This window comes from Dama dama, chromosome 31, assembly GCF_033118175.1.
Source record: "Dama dama isolate Ldn47 chromosome 31, ASM3311817v1, whole genome shotgun sequence".
NCBI lineage: Eukaryota > Metazoa > Chordata > Mammalia > Artiodactyla > Cervidae > Dama > Dama dama.
In genome coordinates, this window is record NC_083711.1 from 20984640 (window position 1) to 21006368 (window position 21729).

Here is a 21729-nt window from a genome sequence, read left to right on the forward strand (position 1 = left end):
TCACAGAGCATAGATATCACTCACTGTGTGGTTTTATCCCCACACAGGACTAAATACCAGACACTAGTAAGGCTGACACCATCACAGGGCTGTTTCCAAGTCATGGCTGTCTTCTCATCTCCATACACACATACCTAACACTTATTTGACATTTTAAAGTTAATGAATAATGAACTGATCTTATGTTTGATTTTTATTCTAACAATCCTGCTCTGTTTATAAGATTCTTTACCTGCAGAAATGATACCAACAATGTTAGAATTGTCCAAGCAAAAAACTCATAAGTCATCAATATTTGCTGAATCCACTCTGTTAAACAGGCAGGTTAGTCTACATCTACAGTGTGCCTGGAATTTATTCAATGTTTTCTTTTCTTTTCTTTTTTTTTACCGTGACCACATTTTTTTTAAGCATTCATGTTCATCCAACTCTTGCTTCTACCAAGATGAACAAGATTAATCTGTGTAAAATGTCCATATGCTCATATAAACTCCCTGCTTCAAATGATTTCTTGTGACTTTGAGGATCTGTTTTAAAATTATTTATATGGTTTTTAGAAGATTTTGGATTATATAGGTCACAGGTCCCTCCGAATCCTTATTTTTGTTCACACACCTACAGGTTTTTACCCAGCCATGTTTTTGCTAGATCTTAAAGAAAATCAAATTCTTTTTTTTTTTTTTTCTCAAAAACTTTTTTATTTCCCTTGAAGGCTCACTCCCTACAAGTTTCTTTCAGAAAGTCACTTTCCAAGGGAATCCTTTCTTAAGCCCCATCTAACTCAATAAACTAGCTACACTTGCCAAAGACTTTGCTGGCAGCATGTTGCACCAGCATATCTTAGTTGTAATTACTTGGTGGTTATTCTAACTCTTGGTGTATGTCTATCTTCCCTCTAGATTGTACAGTCTTTGACTACAGGAGCCAGTTTCATGCTTTACACAGATAACTCCTCTGTACACATCACAGTACTTTTCTCAAAGCAAGACTCTAATAAATACCTGGAATGAATGAATGAATAAATCCTAACATTACAGAACCAGAAGAAACTAGTGTAGAGATTAGGAAATATGCGTCAAGAAGCTAAATGACATGAGCAAAGTTCAAACAAATTGTTTTCCTTCTAGGCAGTGCTTGCAAACTGACTTTCCAAAATAAAAATAAAAATTTTTATAGTAAATGCATCATAGCATACATTACTTATTTCTGTGCTTACATATATATGTTACATATATACACACACACACATACATATATATATATATATACACACACATATATAGTCTGTCTTTATTTACTTTTTGGTTTATACTTACTATTCATTTTATTAACAACAGTGTCTTATAAAATAGCATAGCAAGAACTCTGGGAGTATAATGTAACCTGCCTGAAATCTATTTAGTTATTTTTCTTACAGTTTGTATCTTATGTATAAAGTATAACTAAAATACTGCCTTTCATTTAATAAAATATTCATTTTAATCTTGATAAAAGTAATTATTCACTCCAAGTATATGAGCTAAATTAAAAATGTACAGGGATGAATTTCACCCTAGCAATCTTCCTTTGAAGATTCTGATTCAGACTAAGAATCATATTTATATCATGGTCTGATATCTTCATAGAGAATAATTACTACAAATGTTATTCCTTTTAAATGTAGAAGCAGATATTGATGTTTAGAACTCACAGAAACAACAAACTTGATAGTTCATTCAACCATTCTTCTTATTTAGGTGTATCATCTTAAAGGACATGGAATTTCTCATATGATTTAAAGTAGCTCTGATCTTGAACAAATACTTTAACTTCTTAAAACTGTATCTGTAAAATGAGGATAGCTCTTCCTTGCTCAACTCAGATTTAGGAATAAAATGAGGTCATAAATGCAGAAGTACTTTGTAAATTATAAAAAGTGCCACTACAATATAAGATACTCAGTTATCCATATTATTTCTAGATACTTCCAACTTCCTAATTTCAAGTTATAATTGGAAATTTTAATTATGTAATACAAAGCTATGATATAAATTAATTTTAAACTAAGCAATAATTGTTACTTTTTAATAGAAAGATTATTGTATAAATCTGCATTCAATTGAAAAATGATGTATGATATAACAAAGCCATACCAATGAAACTAGTATTAATTTGAAATTACAAGAGGATTAAATAACATGGCTGAACTGACAAATTTTATGTTTCCCAGTCTCAAAAATACTATGCAATAATACTGATACTTGATTATAATATGACTTAAATAAGTCATATTTATGAATATAGAGTTCTGATGTCTCATTGATATATAAAAATATATGTGTATATATACACATATGTATAGAATTTACCATTAAATATTAAATATAATATGTGAAGGAACAATTAATACTAAAATATGACCAACATGACAACTCACTGACAGAGTTGACTGACTTGAGTCAGGACAAATTCTTGCATATTCACCTCTATAGCATGTATCTGAAAAAAAATTTTGATATACCTTCTACAGATTTTGATAATATCACTAGCATAAAATGATGTAAGCATTATTAACTATTAAAAGTAGTCACCAGTGTGCTGTGACTACCAATGATGAGCGGCCTGAAACGTTTTGAGCTTCTTTGAAACTCTATTCACTGTTCTTTCTAAGGGGTATCTGTGGTTGTTTCTGCCTCATCGTGTGATAGAGTTTGTCTTTCCAAACACAACTTGCTTGGTCAGGCATAAATGGGCTCATCATTATCTTTGCCCATATCTCATAAGTGGAGGACTGGGCCCCATGTGTTTGGCAGAGAAGTTTTCGCCTTTGTAAAAGCTTTTTCTGGGCTCAAAGAATATTTTTCATGTTGATTTTCAAAAATTTCTTTTACTCTCCAGCCTCCCCTTTCTGCTCATTCTCTCTCTACCACTTCAACCACTAAAGTCTAAAATTTTCAAACTGCATTTACAAATGAACCAATCTTTCTGGCAACAGAAATTGAGAAATCATGACTAAGACATGTAAATAACCATGACTAAAACCTAGAATGTACATCTCCTGCTATAAAATTATGTTTTCAATATCAAGAAAAAAATACAGAAGTGTTATAAAAGATACTATCATATTTCTTTTTAGCCTACAAAGGCACATGGTTTGCTTACCTTTAATAATGTTTGGCTTGGGCGGCATGCTGAATTCATAGACTGTTGGTTCTGAATATCCCAATCTATTGGCAGCTGTAATTTGAACTTCATATCCCATTGTCCACTGTAGATGCTCCAAAATAATGTGGTCTTTATTTCCCTGCACTTTTTTCTCTAACCACTGGTCTTCTTTATCTTTCTGCAAAGTCATACAAACATATTTTGTCAATACCCATGCACTAAAGTTGTGATCTTTAAAAAAATAATTTATCTTGAAATGGAGTGAGTGGGTTTATTAAAATCAAAAAAGGAAATATCCTCTTCCACTCAGATAAATTAAACTGTATATAGATGAAGTTATATCTAAGGTTTTTCCCCCACTAAATATTTAATGCTTGTTAAATTTGCTGAAGAATGATGATGATTCATAACTAATATGTGATGATTCAAATGATAATTCACCTCCATTAAGATTTTTTTTAATTTCACATACATTAATTGCTGTTTACCCACTTTGTCAATTATTAATAATTATGTAAATAGGGACTATAAAATACTATATATAGAAAAAGCTTAATATGTTCATTAAAATAATTACCAGAGACTATTGTTTGGGGCACATGGGAGGAGGTGTGTTAAATATAAAGTCTGGATTTTTTTAAATAGATTAAAATTTTAACCATCATTTTTAATACTATGTTTTAGACTTATAATGAAACCACATACAACAAAAATTATTACCTTTAAATAGGTTATTAGAATAAGAAATAATATTCTATTCTGGAACATTCTACACTTAAATCCTGATTCTTTTTCTAAAATAAATGTTTTGGACACATGATATTTGAATTACCATTTATTTGAAAAAAAATACTATGGTTTCAGTCACAAATAAGTGAAATAATATATGGATTAAGTTATCTTCAAGAATGCAAACATTCAGTTGCGCTGTGTGTTAACAATCTGAACACAGGTTAAGTGTTGAAACCGTAATCTCTCTGCTACTGTCCCTCACCTCTATTACAGAAACAAGGCTAGCAGCTGTCTCTGTTCACTTTCAAGAGGAAGCAATGAGGAAAACTGAGTAAATTATGCATTCCTGGGCATTAAGAATCATAACCACTTAGCAAATAGTTAATTAGCATTAAAGAGGAAGTATTTCTATAACGTGTATGTGTATCGCTCAGTGTTTCCGAGTCTTTGCAACTCATGGCCTGTGGTCTGTCAGGCTCCTCTGTCCATGGAATTTTCCAACAAGAATACTGGAGTGGGTGGCCATTTCCTTCTCCAGGGGATCTTCTCAACCCAGGGATAGAACGCACGTCTCTTTCATCTCCTGCATTGGCAGGCAGATGCTTTACCACTAGCGACACCTGGGAAGCCCTACTTCTATAATAGCTACACAGAGCTGAAATGATATATTCTGAAATAACATATCTAATCACATATCTAATATTTCATCACTGCAATTGAAAATCTCAATTAACCAGAATTGTAATTATAAATATACTGTAACTTGGCCATATTGATAGATATATAGACAGATCAACAGATCCATTGATAGATCCTTTTTTAACCTCAGAGCTCAGTCTATTATTACTTAATTTTGAGCCAATATTTTACAATATATACTTGACTAGAAAAAACAATAATGTTTTCTACATTTATTTCTACATTGAGGATTTATTATCTAAAATCAATCATAGAAGTTAAATTCTTGATTGCATTAAATTGATAGTCTCAATAATATAAACATGAAGTATCCTTCAAAAGGAGATAAGACTTCATTACAGCTTTGGTACCATACTAAGATTCTCTTTTCTTTATAATTATTTTTGGTTCTGCAGAACTTTTATTATAAAGGAAATCATTTGGTCTCTTTTATTGTTTCATCTAAAACTGGATAGGGGAGATATTACGCCCCTTCTCACAGTGAGGCCAGAGACTTTGGACAAGCACTTAGAATTATCATATAAGCAAGGACTATACATATAAATCAATTTATTAGACTAGGCTGGTAGCCAGTGTTAAAAGTGTACTAGAAAAGCCATTGGAAAACAACAATTTGGACCGGAAATCTTTGCAACTCATCTAAGCCACTAAATGAGCAGTAAATTTAAGGAAGGATCCACGGTGTGTTTTTTAAGTGTTTGGGACAACTGTTTCATTAGCCATGATTAGCCCAACATCTGCTTTCTTTATCATTCATTCATCAATTATTCAGTCTTTGGTAGGGTAGTGAAACTGTTCTAGAACTATGAACACAATAGTTAGCAAGAATATACAACACTTATTTCTGAGTTAACAAACCAGCACAGAAGGAGGACATGAAGTCTGAAAAACAAGAAGGTGTTTTGTGAGTATATATTAACAACAGGAAGGATTAAGAGAGTCCAGGAACCAGGAAAGTTTTCTCAGGGGAGGTAATTCCTGCTTAATAGGAAATAAGAAATTCCAGTTCCTTTTTTCTTTTCATTCTTCCTCACTGAGTTAATGAAGATGTGACTCCTTCACAGAAGTTTTAAATTGCAAAAATAGGCACAATGATTGAAAACCTCAGAAAGATGCAGAACCACTGGGAGATGTAAAAATAGCCACTTTATGTTTATTGTTATAGGTATCGACAAAAAAAAAAAAAAAAGGCTACAAAAATCTCCACTCAAAAGTAATTTTAGATCATATGTGATACATGACTTATAAACACAAACATACATATACAGCACATAAGATACATATAAAATATTTGATACATTATAGACTGTATATACGCACACATTCAAAGAGGAGAAGGTGAGAAGAAGGAAGACTGAAGAATTAAATAAGGACAAAGGTTACACAAGGACAAAGGTTACACAAGGACAAAGGTTACACAAGGACAAAGGTTACACAAGGACAAAGGTTACACAAGGCAGTAGACAATAGCCCCGGTGGGCATCCCCTTACCCAATAATTCAGTATAAATTCTATTTAACTATGAAATATTGGAGAAAGTGAGTATTTGTGTGGAAATTCGGAGTTGAGTTTTGTTTTGGATTTGAATGGAGATGTAGCAGAAAGAGCCAGAAAATAAGTCAGCAGCTGATATCTGGATTTCAGAAGGATGAATAGGCTTCATGTCCTTTAGGTAATCTTCCAAAAATATTTCTGAGAATTGAGTATTTGAAGTGAAACTTCCAGATCAGTCCAAGACAGGCTGATAGACTTTTAAATCACCAATCACTTAACTCTCAATTGTTGAGGCTCTTAATATGATGAATTAAAAGCCCTTCCATCATTTTAGATAGTTGGACTGATGGCCTAAAGGAACCAAAAGGAGCTCTAATATTTTCCCCAATTTAAATCAATTTCATTTTCCATTCACCATTAGACAAGGAGGTTTTTTAATCCCTTAATTGCTGTTCCTAGGGAATAAGGAAAAAATAAAGTGGGTGTTACCAAATACTCCCCCAGGCATCAAAATCTCATTTATGCATTTGTAGAGTGCCTGATTTACGGAATTTAAATGCTGAGGGTACAATTTAAGATAATCTAGTTGCAAAACGTTCCCCTAGGTAATTTAATGAGATGATTTGCTGAATAGAGCTATTATTAATAAGCCAATTAAAAGTTGAAGGGCAGCTACTACAAAGAAATGGTCATTTACTTTGATACAGCTTCTCTTAAGCAATCCTTTTTGTCAAAACATAGGCAGCAGAGCCATATGACAGTTAAGGGGACACTTTAAAAATTATTCTAAAATCATGATATCAGTAAATAGATATCAGTTGTAACTTCTCCCTTTTCATTTTCTAATTTAATTGACTTGAGTCCTTTCCCCACCCCCACCCCCTTTTTTCTGATGAGTATGACCAAGATTTATTGATGTCATTTATCTTCTCAAGGAACCGGCTTTTAGTTTCATTGGTCTTTGTTATTGTTTTCTTATTTCTATTTCATTTATTTCTGCCCTAATCTTTATGATTTCTTTCTTTCTACTAACTTTGGGTTTGCTTGTTCTACTTTCTCTAATTACTTTAGGAGTAAGATTAGGTTGCTTAATTGAGAGATTTCTTATTTCCTGAGGTAAGATTGTGTTGCAGTAAACTTCCCTCTTAGAACCACTTTTGCTGTGTCAAATAAATTTTGTATGCCCAACTGATTGCAGAGCTTCAAACAACAGCAAGGAGAGATAAGAAAGCCTTCTTGGTGAATAATGCAAAGAAACAGAGGAAAACAATAGAATGGGAAAGACTTGAATCTCTTCAATAAAATTAGAGATTACCAAGGGACTATTTCATGCGAAGATGGGAAAAATAAAGGACAGAAATGGCAAGGACCTAACAGAAGAGGAAGAGATTAAGAAGTGGTGGCAAGGATATATACAGAACTATACAAAAAAGGTATTAATGACCCAGATAACCATGATGGTGTGGTCACTCACCTAGAGCCAGACATCTTGGAGTGTGAAGTCAAATGGGCCTTAGGAAGCATTACTATGAACAAGGTTAGTGGAGGTGATGGAATACCACCTGAGCTATTTCAAATCCTAAAAGATGATGCTGATAAAGTGGTGTACTCAAAACACCAGCAAATGTGGAAATCTCAGCAGTGGCCAAAGGATTGGAAAAAGTCAGTTTTTATTCTAATTCCAAAGAAGGGCAATCAAAGAACATTCAAACTACTGCACAACTGTGCTCAATACATATGCTAACAAGGTAATGTTCAAAATCCCTCAAGCTAGGCTTCAACAGTATGTGAATCAAGAACTTCCAGATGTACAGGCTGGGTTTAGAAAATGAAGAGGAATTAGAGATCAAATTGCCAGCATCCTTTGGATCACAGAAAAAGCAAGGAATTCCAGAAAAAAAAAAAAAGTCTGCTTCATTGACAATGCTAAAGCCTTTGACTGTGTGGATCACATAAACTATGGAAATTTTTAGAGATGGGAATACCAGACCACCTAACCTACCTCGCAAGAAACCTGTATGCAGGTCAAGAAGCAACAGTTAGAACTGGACATGAAACAACAGATTGGTTCCATATAGGAAAAGGAGTACCTCAAGGCTGTATATTGTCACCCCGCTTATTTAACTTCTATGCAGAGTGCATCATGAGAAATGTTGGGCTGGATGAAGAACAAGCTGGAATCAAGATTGTCGGGAGAAGTATCAATAACCTCAGATATGCAGATGACACCACCCTTATGACAGAAAATGAAGAAGAACTAAAGAACCTCTTGATGAAAGTGAAAGAGGAGAGTGAAAACGTTGGCTTAAAACTCAACATTCAGAAACTAAAACCATGGCAACCGGTCCCATTGCTTCATGAGAAATAGATGGGGAGACAGTGGAAACAGTGTCAGACTTTATTTTTTGGGGCTCCAAAATCACTGCAGATGGTGACTGCAGCCATGAAATTAAAAGACACTTACTCCTTGGATGGAAAGCTATGACCAACCTAGACAGCATATTAAAAAGCAGAGAAATAAACAAAGGTCCATCTAGTTGAGGCTATGGTTTTTCCAGTGGTCATGTATGGATGTGAGAGTTGGACTATAAAGAAAGCTGAGTGATGACGAATTGATGCTTTTGAACTGTGGCATTGGAGAAGACTCTTGAGAGTCCCTTGGACTGCAAGGAGATCCAACCAGTCCATCCTAAAGGAGATCAGTCCTGGGTGTTCATTGGAAGGACTGATGCTGAAGCTGAAACTCCAATACTTTGGTCACCTGATGTGAAGAGCTGACTCATTGGAAAAGACACTGATGCTAGGAAAGATTGAGGGCAGGAAGAGAAGGGGACAACAGAGGATGAGATGGTTGGATGGCATCACTGACTCAATGGACATGAGTTTGGGTAAACTCTGGGAGTTGGTGACGGACAGGGAGGCCTGGTGTGCCTCGGTCCATGGGGTCGCAAAAAGTCAGACACGACTGAGTGATTGAACTGAACTGATGGTTTTTCTAGCAGTCATGAACGGATGTGAGGGTTGGACTATAAAGAATGCTGAACGTTGAAGAATTGATGTTTTTGAATTGTGGTGCTGTAGAAGACTCTTGAGAATACCTTGGACTCCAAGGAGATCAAACCAGTCAATCCTAAAGGAAATCAACCTTGAATATTTATTGGAACAAATGATACCAAAGCTGAAGCTCCAATACTTTGGCCACCTGATGCAGAGTTGACACAGGGGAAAACATCCTATCGGTTGGAAAGATTGAGGGCAGGAGGAGAAATGGATGACAAAGGATGGTATGGTTGGATGGAATCACTGACTCAATGGACATGAGTTTGAGGAAACTCTGGGTGATGGTGAAGAACAAGAAAACCTGGTGTGCTGCAGTGCATGGTGTTTCAAAGAACTGGACACCACTTGGCGACTGAATAACAACATGATTTTGTATAGTTGTGTTTCATTGTCAGTCTTTCTAAATAGTTTGCTTTTTATTTCTTCTTTGTTACAAGGAAGCATCACGTCACATTGGTCAGAATGGCCATCATTAAAAAAATAAAATCTACAAACAATGAATGCTGGAGAGGGTGTGGAGAAAAGAGAGCTCACCTATACTTTCAGTGAGAATGTAAATTGGTAAAGCCAATTGGGAGAACAGTACAAAGATCCCTTAAAAAACTAAAAATACAGCTACCATATCATCCATCAATACCCCTTCTGGGCATATATCAGAAGACACACATAATTTGAAAAGATATATGCCCCTTAAAGTTCACCGCAACACTATTCATAATATCCAGGGCATAGAAGCAACCTAATCATCCATCAACAGAGAATAAAGATTTGGTGTGTGTGCTCACTCTCTCAATTGTGTCTGTCCGTTTCCTACCCCATGGACTGTAGCCTGCCAGGCTCCTCTTTCCATGGAATTTCACAGGCAAGAATACTGGAGTGAGTTGCCATTTCCTACTCCAGAGGATCTTCCCTACCTAGGGATTGAACTCACATGTCTTGTGTATCTTACATTGGCAGATGGATTCTTTACCACTGTGCCATGGGGGAAACCCAAAGATGTGGTACGGATAGAGTGGAATGTTACTCAGCCACAAAAAAGAATGAATTAATGCTGTTTGCAGCAACATGGATGGACTTAGATATTATCATACTGCGTGAATAGTTAGACAGAAAAAGAGAAATCGCCTATGATATTGCTTATATACGGAATCTAAAAGATAGTACAAATGAATCTATCTAAAACCAGTAAAAGTTCCTGATGTAGAAAACAAACATGGTTATGAGGGCATCAAGGAGGGGAGAGGGGTAACTTGGGAGATGGGCTTGACATACAGGCGTTACTACACACAAAATACATAATAAGAACTGACTGTAGGGCTCAGGGAACTCTATTCAGTTCTCTGTAATGACCTATTTTGGACCTATATTGGAATAGAAGTGGAAAAACGGTGGGTATTTGTATATGTATAAATGATTCACTTTGCTGTACAGAAGAAACTAACAACACATTATAGATCAACTACACTCCAACAGAAATCAACTGAAAAATATTAGTATTTAGGGAAAGATTTGCCATCATCTGTATAGAGAGGAGACAGAAGGAGAGAGAGAGAGGGTCTTGGCTTTGTCATTTATGGACTCGACTTGTTATTCCTTGACTGTTTTTATTCATAATGAGAAATCCACTAAGTTTCTTTTCAAAGCCTCTGAATATATATGGTCACTATCATCTTGAGTAAAAGTTGAATAATTATGAAAGGGAAGGCCAACAGACAAGGTGAGCTCCTACTAACGATGAATGTTGATGTTCCTGTGATTCCAATGTGTTTCAATTGAAGATTTTGTGTTCTCATGCAAGGCATCTTCTGACTCCTGGACTTCCTGGTACTTGTATGACTTTACAGAAGGCTCATAATTCTCTGAAGCTCTGCTTGGTACTCTGAATATGAGAGGTGATTTATCAATCTGGATAATTTATAGACACACACACACATACACACATTCCACCATGACTGGGAAAGATGCAAGGTTTGGAAGTTTTTAGGAGAGTTTTAGGTTCTAACCCCCTTTTAAGTATTATTATAGCTGATTTAAACTACCTTTCTTTCAGGTACTGAAGCTTGGTGAATTTTTGTAAATTGGACTCTATGTATTTCTATTCTCCATCATCCAGGTACACCTTGAGGGAAAAATAAGTTCTAATTTTTCCTACTCATCACCTTCTGTGTTCTCACGTTCTGTGAAAATTCACACAGTGAAAGTTTTTTACCCTTATATTTAGTATTTCTTGTATTTATTAATCTAGATACAGGATCATTTATAATAGCACAACATAGACCAACTTATTCACCAAGTCATCAATGTACTTATTCATTCAAACAATTAGTCCATTTGATGCTATCAATACAAATGAAAAGTGAAAGTGAAGTCGCTCAGTCACGTCCAACTCTTTGTGACCCCATGGACAGCAGCCTGCACCAGGCTCCTCCATCCATGGGATTTTCTAGGCAAGAGTACTGGAATCGGTTGCCATTTCCTTCTCTTGGGAATCCTCCCGACCCAGGGATCGAACCCAGGTCTCCCTCATTCTAGACAGACGCTTTACTGTCCTAGCCACCAGGGAAGTCCGAGGGTGATTACAAACCATTATTTTCACTAGCAGCAAAGAAAAAAGCACCCAAAAAAGTTTAGGACTCTTTAATGTCCATAGCTATTCAATGGTTGAAAATATTTCAAAACATAACTGGATGGCTTTAAATAAATGTAAATATACACATCTAAATATAATTAAATCTAAAAATTAGTTATTAGCAAATTATTTACAATTGATTACAAAATAACTTCTCTCAACAGTAAAATCTCAATTCTACTTATTTATAATTTTAATACTTTTTTTCAAAATTATCTTTTTTTCCCCTATGGCCATTGAGATACTTAGTCAGGCTTAAGAAGGTCAAAATTATGACCTAGAAACATATGCTAGAGCAGTGTTGTTAGTCCCTATATTCCTCAAAATTGATGTTACTTTATTTTATATAGCCCTTCTTAGCTCAGGCAATTTTTTTAATTTACCACAATTAAGTGATAGTTAGGATCGGATACCTATCATCCAGTTAGAAAAGTGAAAAACTGATGAAAGCATATAAAAACACAGTAAATTATGTAGAGTTTTATTGACACTATGATATGAAGTAGGTAAAAATATTCTGTATGTGAAATGACTGCTTTAATTTTTCCATACACATCATGACGTTAATGTTTGTCTTTATTTTCCAAATATATTGTTTAATCTCACTGACTTATTAGAGATGTTAATTTTCACAAAGGGTCTATGGAGACATCTATCTGTTTTTATTACCCTAGTTCTGTTCTCATAAATTCTGTCTTCTTAATAGGCCACTGAACAGTTATGTGGTGAGTAGCCACAACTTTCTCCAGGAGATTATCCCAACCCAGGGATCGAACCCAACCAAGGTTCTCCTGCATTGCAGGCAGATTCTTTACCATCTGAACCACCAGGGAAGCCCCCTCTATCTACTAGAAGACAATATATAATAATATGTTTCTTGATTCATTATCTATAGGAAGTTAAACATTCTCTATATTACAATATTATTGGTCTTCCTGTTCCAGTGAAAGGCAGGTGTAAATACTCAGATATGATATTTGCTATAAGTCAACACTCACATAAGGTATGTACTATATGCATTTTGTTGTTCCTAGATTATAAAACATATAGTCCTGTGCACAGAAGAGTTGAAAGATAGGGTCAAAGAAGCAATCAAGTAAAAATCATAAGCATGTTCCTTACTTTCTGAATTTACCTATTTAATTTCCCTACAGGCTGTCCAATTAAAATTTCCACTGCATATACCTAAATAAAATTTCAAGTTGTTCAACTGCTCTTTACTCCATTGTGGAATTCATTCATTTTGAGGAACTAATATTAATAGATGAAATGGCTTGGAATCATACAAAGAAAAGAGATAAATAAGCTATTTTTGAAATAGTTATTATTTCAATACAAGTGCAAATGTCAAGGCAAATACTGCTACACATTTAGCGACCTAATTTTGAACATGTAAGTTTTTAACATGAAAAGTGACCTATTGAAAAAGAAAATGTGGAGAAAATTATTTCTTCCAAAGATGGGATATTGTTAAACCACATGAATATAACTTTATACTGAATTTTGGAATTTGCAATTGACCCTGCAGAGTATGAGGTATGCAGGATGGAGGAGGTGGTAAAGGAAAGGAAAGAAAAACATAGGGATACAGAGATTATCTTAGTGTTTTGGAGTACAAGGCATGTGTGCGTGGTCAGTCACTACTCAGTCCTGTCTGACTCTTTGCAACTCCATGGGCTGTAGCCCGCCAGGCTCCTCTGTCCATGGAATTCTCCAGGCAAGAATACTGGAGTGGATTGCCATTTCCTTCTCCAGGGGATCTTCTCAACCCAGGGATCAAAACTTTACATCTCTCAGGTTTCCTTCATTGGCAGGCAGATTCTTTACCTCTGCGTCACCTGGGAAACCCATACAAGGCAAACCACTAAATGATTTGGTAAAGATGAAGTGAATCAGAATGGCTGTATTTGGAGGCAAAGTAGATAGGCAGGCTGAGTTAAGATAGGAGAGTTGTTGAGGAGTCAATATAATCTCCGCAGGCATATTTAAATTCAGCCCTTACTGTTGCAAAATTGTTTCTGACTATAGATTCATGTTTTGTTCCCCATTGACACTCATGACTAGGTAATTCAAATTCTGTAAGTTTCAGCTTGTCCATTCAAAACTGTCAAAAAGATGTCATTTTATATATTATTATTTTTCTGTTTTTTTTTTTTTTTTTGGTTTAAAAACTAGCAATACCAAAAAAAAACAAAAAACAATACCTTCCTTGTAATACAAAGGGTGTGAGGAATTACTTTTACAAATCTTACCATAGAAGCCCAATTTACTTAATAAGCAGTGTTCTCTGCTAAAATACCAGTAGGCTTTAGTGTGGTAGCCTGGTAATTGATTACTAGTCAATTATTGCTTTGTTAAAATTATGCTAACAATCATTTCAATTATGATCTTTAAAAAGAGATCTATGGAGGGCGGATCGGGATGGGGAATACATGTAAATCCATGGCTGATTCATGTCAATGTATGGCAAAAACCACTACAATATTGTAAAGTAATTAGCCTCCAACTAATAAAAATAAATGGAGAAAAAAAAAGAGATCTATGAATTTTGGTAGTAATAAACAGTTGGATAGTGAAAATTAAGAGTAAGTATATGGTGATGAAAGGTATCATTATGAGAAATGAGATGGAATTGAGGAAGAACTAAAACTTTCTTTTATTGTCAAAGTAAACTTACATATTGAGTAAATAGGCAAAAGCAGGGCACTGCTGATACTAGGTTGGTTGGAGGTTAGGTGTGGAAAAAATGTAAATTAATGGAAGCTAGAGATTTACTGACAGAAAAAAAATAAAAGAAACAAACTTGTGCTTGTTCAAATGTTAATCTGAGTCACATCAACTATGTGTACAGGTAAAATACCCTGATGACCACTGTAAATTTGAATCTCTAAAAATTTTCTAGTCTTATTATACTTAATACTATAGTTATCTGTGTCCATGTATGTTTCACACATTACTTCTCACAAAACTAATTCTAATCTTCATTAAGGAAAGGACAATACATTTTGGCAGCATTTTATGTGGCAATTTATGTTTTCAAATATATACATATATTTCCCTTTGAATGCCTATTTCCATTTTTGTGAATCTTATTGGCTCTAAACAGATATAGTAATACTCTAATGAACATTTTTGGTTTCAACTACTTGCAATAGAGTAAGTGGGGTTGGGAGATGCTACACATACTGTGATGGGTGGTTGAGTTCTGGATGGCCCTCTGTCATGCACCCAAAGTGCCAATAGTGTGTCTTTTTAGATATATAGGATTCATGACAGACAGCATTGCTATAGCCTAAATTATGTGTACCCCCTCATATTAATATGTTAAAGTTCTAACCTCCAATGCAATTCTATCAGGAGATGTAGCTTTTAAACAGGTAATTAAGCTTACATGATGTCCTTAGAATGGAGTCCTAATGCAAAAGGACTTATATTTTCATAAAAAGAGGAAGAAACACTAGAGATGTGTGTACGCAGAAAAAAGGGCCATGTGAAGACAACAAGAAGGTAGCCATCTACAAGCCAAGGAGATAGGCCTCAGGAGAAACAAATCTGCTGACACCTTGATCTTGGAATTCCAGACTTCATAACTGTGAGAAAACACATCTGTGTTGCTAAGGCCTCTTGGTCTATATCATTTTGTTATGGTATCTCTAGCAGATTAATACAGCCTTTATAATGAGAAAGGTAATTAACAGTATGCTGAAGATGCCAATGTTGAGCTGACCCACCTCCCAGATATAATACTTTTCATTTAGTGATGGTCATGAGCCATATTCTATCTAATGAGACATAATTCTAATTCTGCTTGATGGAGCTTTTGAAAACTGTGTAGAGTTTGCTGGAAAAACAAATTCATCTTAAACAGATTTGTTGAGCCTTTTCTTCCTTTTGCTCTCTTCATGTTCTAAATGGAGATGTGCGGGCAACACCTCAGTATACAATATAATCTACATGAAGACAAAAGCCAGCATGCGAAGGACGAACGAACACAGGGAGAAGCAATTTGCATGTTTGACTGTATAGCTGAACAAAATCACAGCATTCCTAAAATATACATGCTAAGTAATAAAAAACCACTAATAGATGAAGAAAAGATATAACCTGAAATCACATCTGCTATCATCAATCAGAATTAATGATTCTGGTTAAACTCAATAAAACATTTGTGCTTTTTTGAATATCAACTCTTTAGACAGCCAAGCATAGCTTTTAGTTTTAGGTAGAAATTATACATACACAGAGTACTTTAAACATATTTTTACAACTTACTGAATTTCTGAGTTCACCATGGGATTTTACTGAGGTTATCTGTAAGTTCTTAGCATCCATCTGTATTTTGCATCATAAATTCTTCTGGGTACAATGGTAGGCCACAATCTGCATTCAAGTTCTTTTCTCTCAGTTTAATTCCACTAATTTCTTTTAAGCCTGTGACCCTTACAGAGAGATTGTTTCACTTTCAAAGAGTTTCCAGATGGCCAAGTAAGAATAACCAAAAAACTGGGCTTAACTACTAAGACACCATCAGAATCAGAGAGAAACAAGTGAGCCACTCAGAGCTGTTTTGGAATGGGGGCATGGAGCCTCCATAGCAGATTAGCCCTAAGAGACACATAACTGTTCATCATCCCCAGCATGAAATCTGCAACAGAGAGAGGTCCTGGAAGGGGATATCAATCAGAAATTTAAAAGGTTGAACTGAGGTCTAAAATTAAATATTGACATAAGCCACTCAAGATTAAACTCCCTGTTTTCCTACCCTTCACAATTTAGATGTTTGAATTTAAAAGTAACATTATTATAACTTAGAAAATTGTGGATTTGTGGGAAAACAGTTAAAAATTCATCTACCTACTATTAATGAGCAATTGTACTGTTTTCTAAAATATAATGCACTTGGAAAGTAGTAATAAGTTCAGTAAACATAAGCATGAAATTGAGACATTATGGGGCTAATCATAAACATTAGTAAGACAGAAGGTAGAAAAATTAAATTAAAAATAATACAATCACCTAAATTTCCAAAGTATGCCTGATGTAGTGAAAAAGGGGGGATAATTTTCAACCTGGTTTGTAAGGGCACCATTACACTGACACCAAAAAGCAAATACAAAAATGTCATCATGACAACTGGAAGCTAGATAAACTTTTAAATTTGGTGTTACATTTCAAAAATTACAATAAATGAGTAGGTGATATAAGTATAAAAAGACATATATGGATTAAATAGTAGCACATGCATTTGAAAAGGAAATAGGCTTAAGGGAACTTATTAAACACACTAAAGTGAATTTTGAAAGGGTGAAAAGGAAAAAAATGAATAGAATTGATATGCTATTATGGGGATAATCATGTTGCTGTTTAGTCACTAAGTCATGTCCGACTTTTTGCGACCCCATGAACTGTAGTCCACCAGGCTCCTCTGTCCATGGGATTCTCCAGGCAAGAATACTGGAGTGTGTTGCCATTTCCTTCTCCAGGAGAATTTCCTGACCCAGGGATTGAATCTGCATCTCCTGCCTTAGGCAGATTCTTTACCACTGGGCCAGGGATAATAATAACCATTAGTAAATAAACTCCACAGAATTTAATATAAAATTGTGTTCCACGTTTTAACATATTCCACACTAAATACTCAATAGTTCTTATGGTAAACCTGTTAAGAGAAATCACCTCTAGTGAACTTTGGTGTTATTTTTCAGATGAAGGTAGAGTCTATCAGGTGACTTTTCCATCACTGTGAAACAAGAGATCCTTCATTCCCTATATAGATAAGTACCACAGCAGCTTTGAATTGTCCCAAATCCCATATTAGTTAGTGCTAATTAAACTTGAAGAAATCTATTCTCTCTTTCTCAAGTTAAATGTGGCCATTATTTGTTAAGTGTTTATTAGAGTGATTTATTTTTTACAATTCATTTAAATAGTAATGTACTTTGAGTCAATAAAAATTTAATAATTCATAAAAATTAATTATGAAGTAATTTTGAGGTATGATTTCTTAATCCTACCTAAAGTTAACTACAATTGAAAAGATAGCTTAGTTTGAAGTTACTAAAATCAAGGAGAATGGAAGGTGAAATATTCTGCTAAACTTCTCAGAAAGAAAGGGAAAAATGATATCTCATTTCTGAAAAGTCGCTAAGTTTAGAAATCACAAGATGAATATCATGGCAAGAAATGAACAACATGTGATTTAGAAATCACAACATGAACACCATGTTATTTTGATTATCTATGCTTAGGTTTTATGAAAACAGGCAAACATTCTATAATACATAATAATGAATTTCAGCAATGGAAAATTAGCATTTGAATTCCTGTAAGAACTGTTTATATTGTTTAACAACAATGTATTTAATATGCATTTACTTCTGATGTATCTATGCATTAATGCAAATTTAATGCAAGTTGAAAACACTGTGCAAAATGATAATAAACAGGGTACTTACACTTCTATATTTCACAATGTATTCTAAAATAGGGGCTCCACCATCATCCTGTTTGGTGATACTCAGCTTAAAGCTCTTCCCACTGCTTGGCTGTCCATGTATGGACGGAGGACTCGGTTCACCTAATAAGCAATAGAACATTCTTGATACTTGCACACACTTCATAGATATAGAGATTCTGCATTTTAATTAAAAAAATACAGTCATATAACAAAATGTATAACATCATCCTGTTTTTACCATTTTCTATTTGTCCTTTGCTGTGATATAACTTTTGGTCCTCTATATATCCATCCAAGAAACAGCAACATTCATAAATCTAGAAGTATCATGCCAAAATTGTGAAATCTCAGAATCATATATGTCGTTTATACTGATGGGCAAATGCTCTAAAAATAGAACTTACTGCATTATACAAGCCTTAGGCTTTACTTCTTGTAAAGTATGATAGCATGCTATCATTTGTTTTTCTAGTATAAATTTATTTTGCAAACATTTGTAAATATGTATTAATATAAATATATTGTCATCAAGCTATCTAAAATGTATACCTACCAGGAAATATAATAGATTAGCAATTTGTCATCTCCTTTAATGGACTTTTTAAAGCTAGATATAAATTTGAATAAAGAAATTTGTAGTATCCAAACTATACTTGGCTTTCAACATTTTTTTTAAATTCTCACTTCATGAAAATACTAACTTTGGTGTTATTCTTCACCTGAAGACGGTCTTATTATAAATATAATATGTTTAATATGAACAGAGATCCACAGAACTGGAAGAGTATTAGCATTAGTGTGAATATATTATGACATGAGGTGATTTATATGCTGTTAACACACTATGTTTTCTGTATATAAATTTAAACTTCTATAAAAAATGTACAATAACATCTCAAAAGGATTCAACAATAGAATATGAGAAAGACTAAACATGAAGAGTTCGGTTGCTGAGGATTATAAACAGAGAAAGGATAGCTCTCTATTTAAATGAGGTTAAGTCATTCTAGGGTCATTTTAGTCAGGAGGTGGGGTTTTCAATCAAGATCTATTTGCAGTGGTCCTGGTGAAAAAGAGACACTGAAAAAGACTCTGGCATCAGGAGTGGAGAATAGACAACATATCTGACATTTTATGATAACCAACAAAGAAGACTTGGTCATAAATTAAGACAATTATTACAGTCAATTTGACTGCCCTAACATAAGTATATAATAGGCAGAGCATTTCATAGATTGTCATACCAAACAGTCTCTTGCAATAACACAAGAGAAGACTCTACACATGGACATCACCTGATAGTCAACACCAAAATCAGATTGGTTATATTCTTTGCAGCCAAAGATGGAGAAGTTCTATATAGTCTGCAAAAACAAGACTAGGAGCTGACTGTGTCTCAGATCATGAACTCCTTATTGCCAAATTCAGACTTAAATTGAAGAAAGTAGGGAAAACCACTAGATCATTCAGGTATGACCTAAATCAAACCCCTTATGATCATACAGTAGAAGTGACAAATAAATACAAGTGATTAGATCTGATAGACAGAGTGCCTGAGGAACTATGGATGGAGGTTCATGACACTGTACAGGAAACAGGGATCAAGACCACCCCCAAGAAAAAGAAATGCAAAAAGGCAAAATGGTTGTTGAGGAGGCCTTACAAATAGCTGCGAAAAGAAGAGAAGCAAAAGGCAAAGGAGGAAAGGAAAGATATACCCATTTGAATGCAGAGTTCCAAAGAATAGCAAGGAGAGATAAGAAAGCTTTCTTCACTGATCAGTGCAAGAAATAGAGGAAAACAATAGAATGGGAAAGACTAGAGATCTCTTCAAGAAAATTAGAGATACCAAGGGAACTTTTCATGCAAAAATGGGCATAATAAAGGACAGAAATGGTATAGACCTAACAGAAGCAGGAGATATAAAGAAGAGGTGGCAAGAATACACAGAAGGACTATACAAAAAAGATCTTCATGACACAGATAACCATGATGGTGTGATCACTCAACTAGAGCCAGACATCATGGAATGTGAAGTCAAGTAGGCCTTGGGAAACATGAATTCGAACAAAGCTAGTGGAGGTGATGAAGTTCCAGCTGAGTCATTCCAAATCCTAAAAGGTGATGCTGTGAAAGTGCTGGACTCAATATGCCAGCAAATTTGGAAAACTCAGCAGTGGCCATAGGACTAGAAAGGTCTGTTTTCATTCCAATCCCAAAGAAAGGCAATGCCAAAGAATGTTCAAACTACCGCAAAATTGCACTCATCTCACACACTAGCAAAGTAATGCTCAAATTCTCCAAGCCAGGCTTCAACAGTAAGTGAACTGGGAACTTCCTGATGTTCAAGCTGGATTTAGAAAAAGGCAGAGGAACCAGAGATCAAATTGCCAACATCCGCTGGATCATCGAAAAAGTGAGAGATTTCCAGAAAAACATCTACTTATGCTTTATTAACTACACCAAGTCCTTTGACCATGTGGATCACAACTAATTGTGGAAAATTCTTAAAGAGATGGGAATACCAGACTACTTGACCTGCCTCCTTTGAAATCTCTATAGAGGTCAAGAAGCAAGAGTTAGAACTGGACATGGAACAACAGACTGGTTCTAAATTGAGAAAGGAGTATGTCTAGACTGTATACTGTCACCCTGATTATTTAACTTATATGCAGAGTACATCATGAGAAATGCTGGACTGGATGGAGCACAAGCTGGAATCAAGATTGCTGGGAGAAATATCAATAACCTCAGATATGCAGATGACACCAGCCTTATGCCAGAAAGTGAAGAACTAAAGAGCCCCTCGGTGAAAGTGAAAAAGGAGAGTGAAAAAGTTGGCTTAAAACTCAACATTCAGAAAACTAAGGTCATGGCATCTGGTCCCATCACTTCATGGGGAAACAATGAAAACAGTGAGAGACCTTATTTTGGGGGCTCCAAAATCACTGCAGATGGTGATTGCAGCCATGAAATTAAAAGACACTTGTTCCTTGGAAGAAAAGCTATGTCCAACCTAGATAGCATTTTAAAAAGCAGAGACATTACTTTGCCAGCAAAGGTCCATCTAGTCAAAGCCATGATTTTTTTCTAGTAGTCATGTATGGATGTGAGAAGAATTGATGCTTTTGAACTGTGATGTTGGAAAAGACTCTTGAGAGTTCCTTGGGCTGCAAGGAGATCCAACCAGTCCATCCTAAAGGAAATCAGTCCTGAATGTTCATTGGAAGGACTGATGCTGAAGCTGAAACTCCAGTACTTTGGCCACCTGATGTGAAGAACTGACTCACTGGTAAAAATCCTGAGGCTGGGAAAGATTGAAGGCAGGTGAAGAAAGGGGATGACAGAGGATGAGATGGTTGGATGGCATCACCGCCTCTATGAACACAAGCTTGATTAAGTTCCTGGAGTTAGTGATGGACAGGGAAGCTTCACATACAGCAGTCCCAGGGGTCGCAAAGAGTCGGACACAACTGAGCAACTGAACTGAACTGATGCATAGATTATATAATGG

General features: G+C 35.1%; 1 protein-coding gene across 2 annotated transcripts in view; it reads right to left on the reverse strand.

The window, feature by feature from the left end:
* The window catches only part of NCAM2 (neural cell adhesion molecule 2), a 550011-nt gene that overhangs the window by 38704 nt on the left and 489578 nt on the right, over positions 1–21729 (reverse strand). For both annotated transcript variants that reach the window (XM_061134054.1, XM_061134055.1), the window contains exons 14-15: positions 18214–18335; positions 3142–3322 (exon numbers count right to left, since the gene is read on the reverse strand). In XM_061134054.1, the coding sequence (XP_060990037.1) occupies positions 3142–3322; positions 18214–18335 (303 nt within the window). The remainder of the gene's footprint in view (positions 1–3141; positions 3323–18213; positions 18336–21729) is intronic.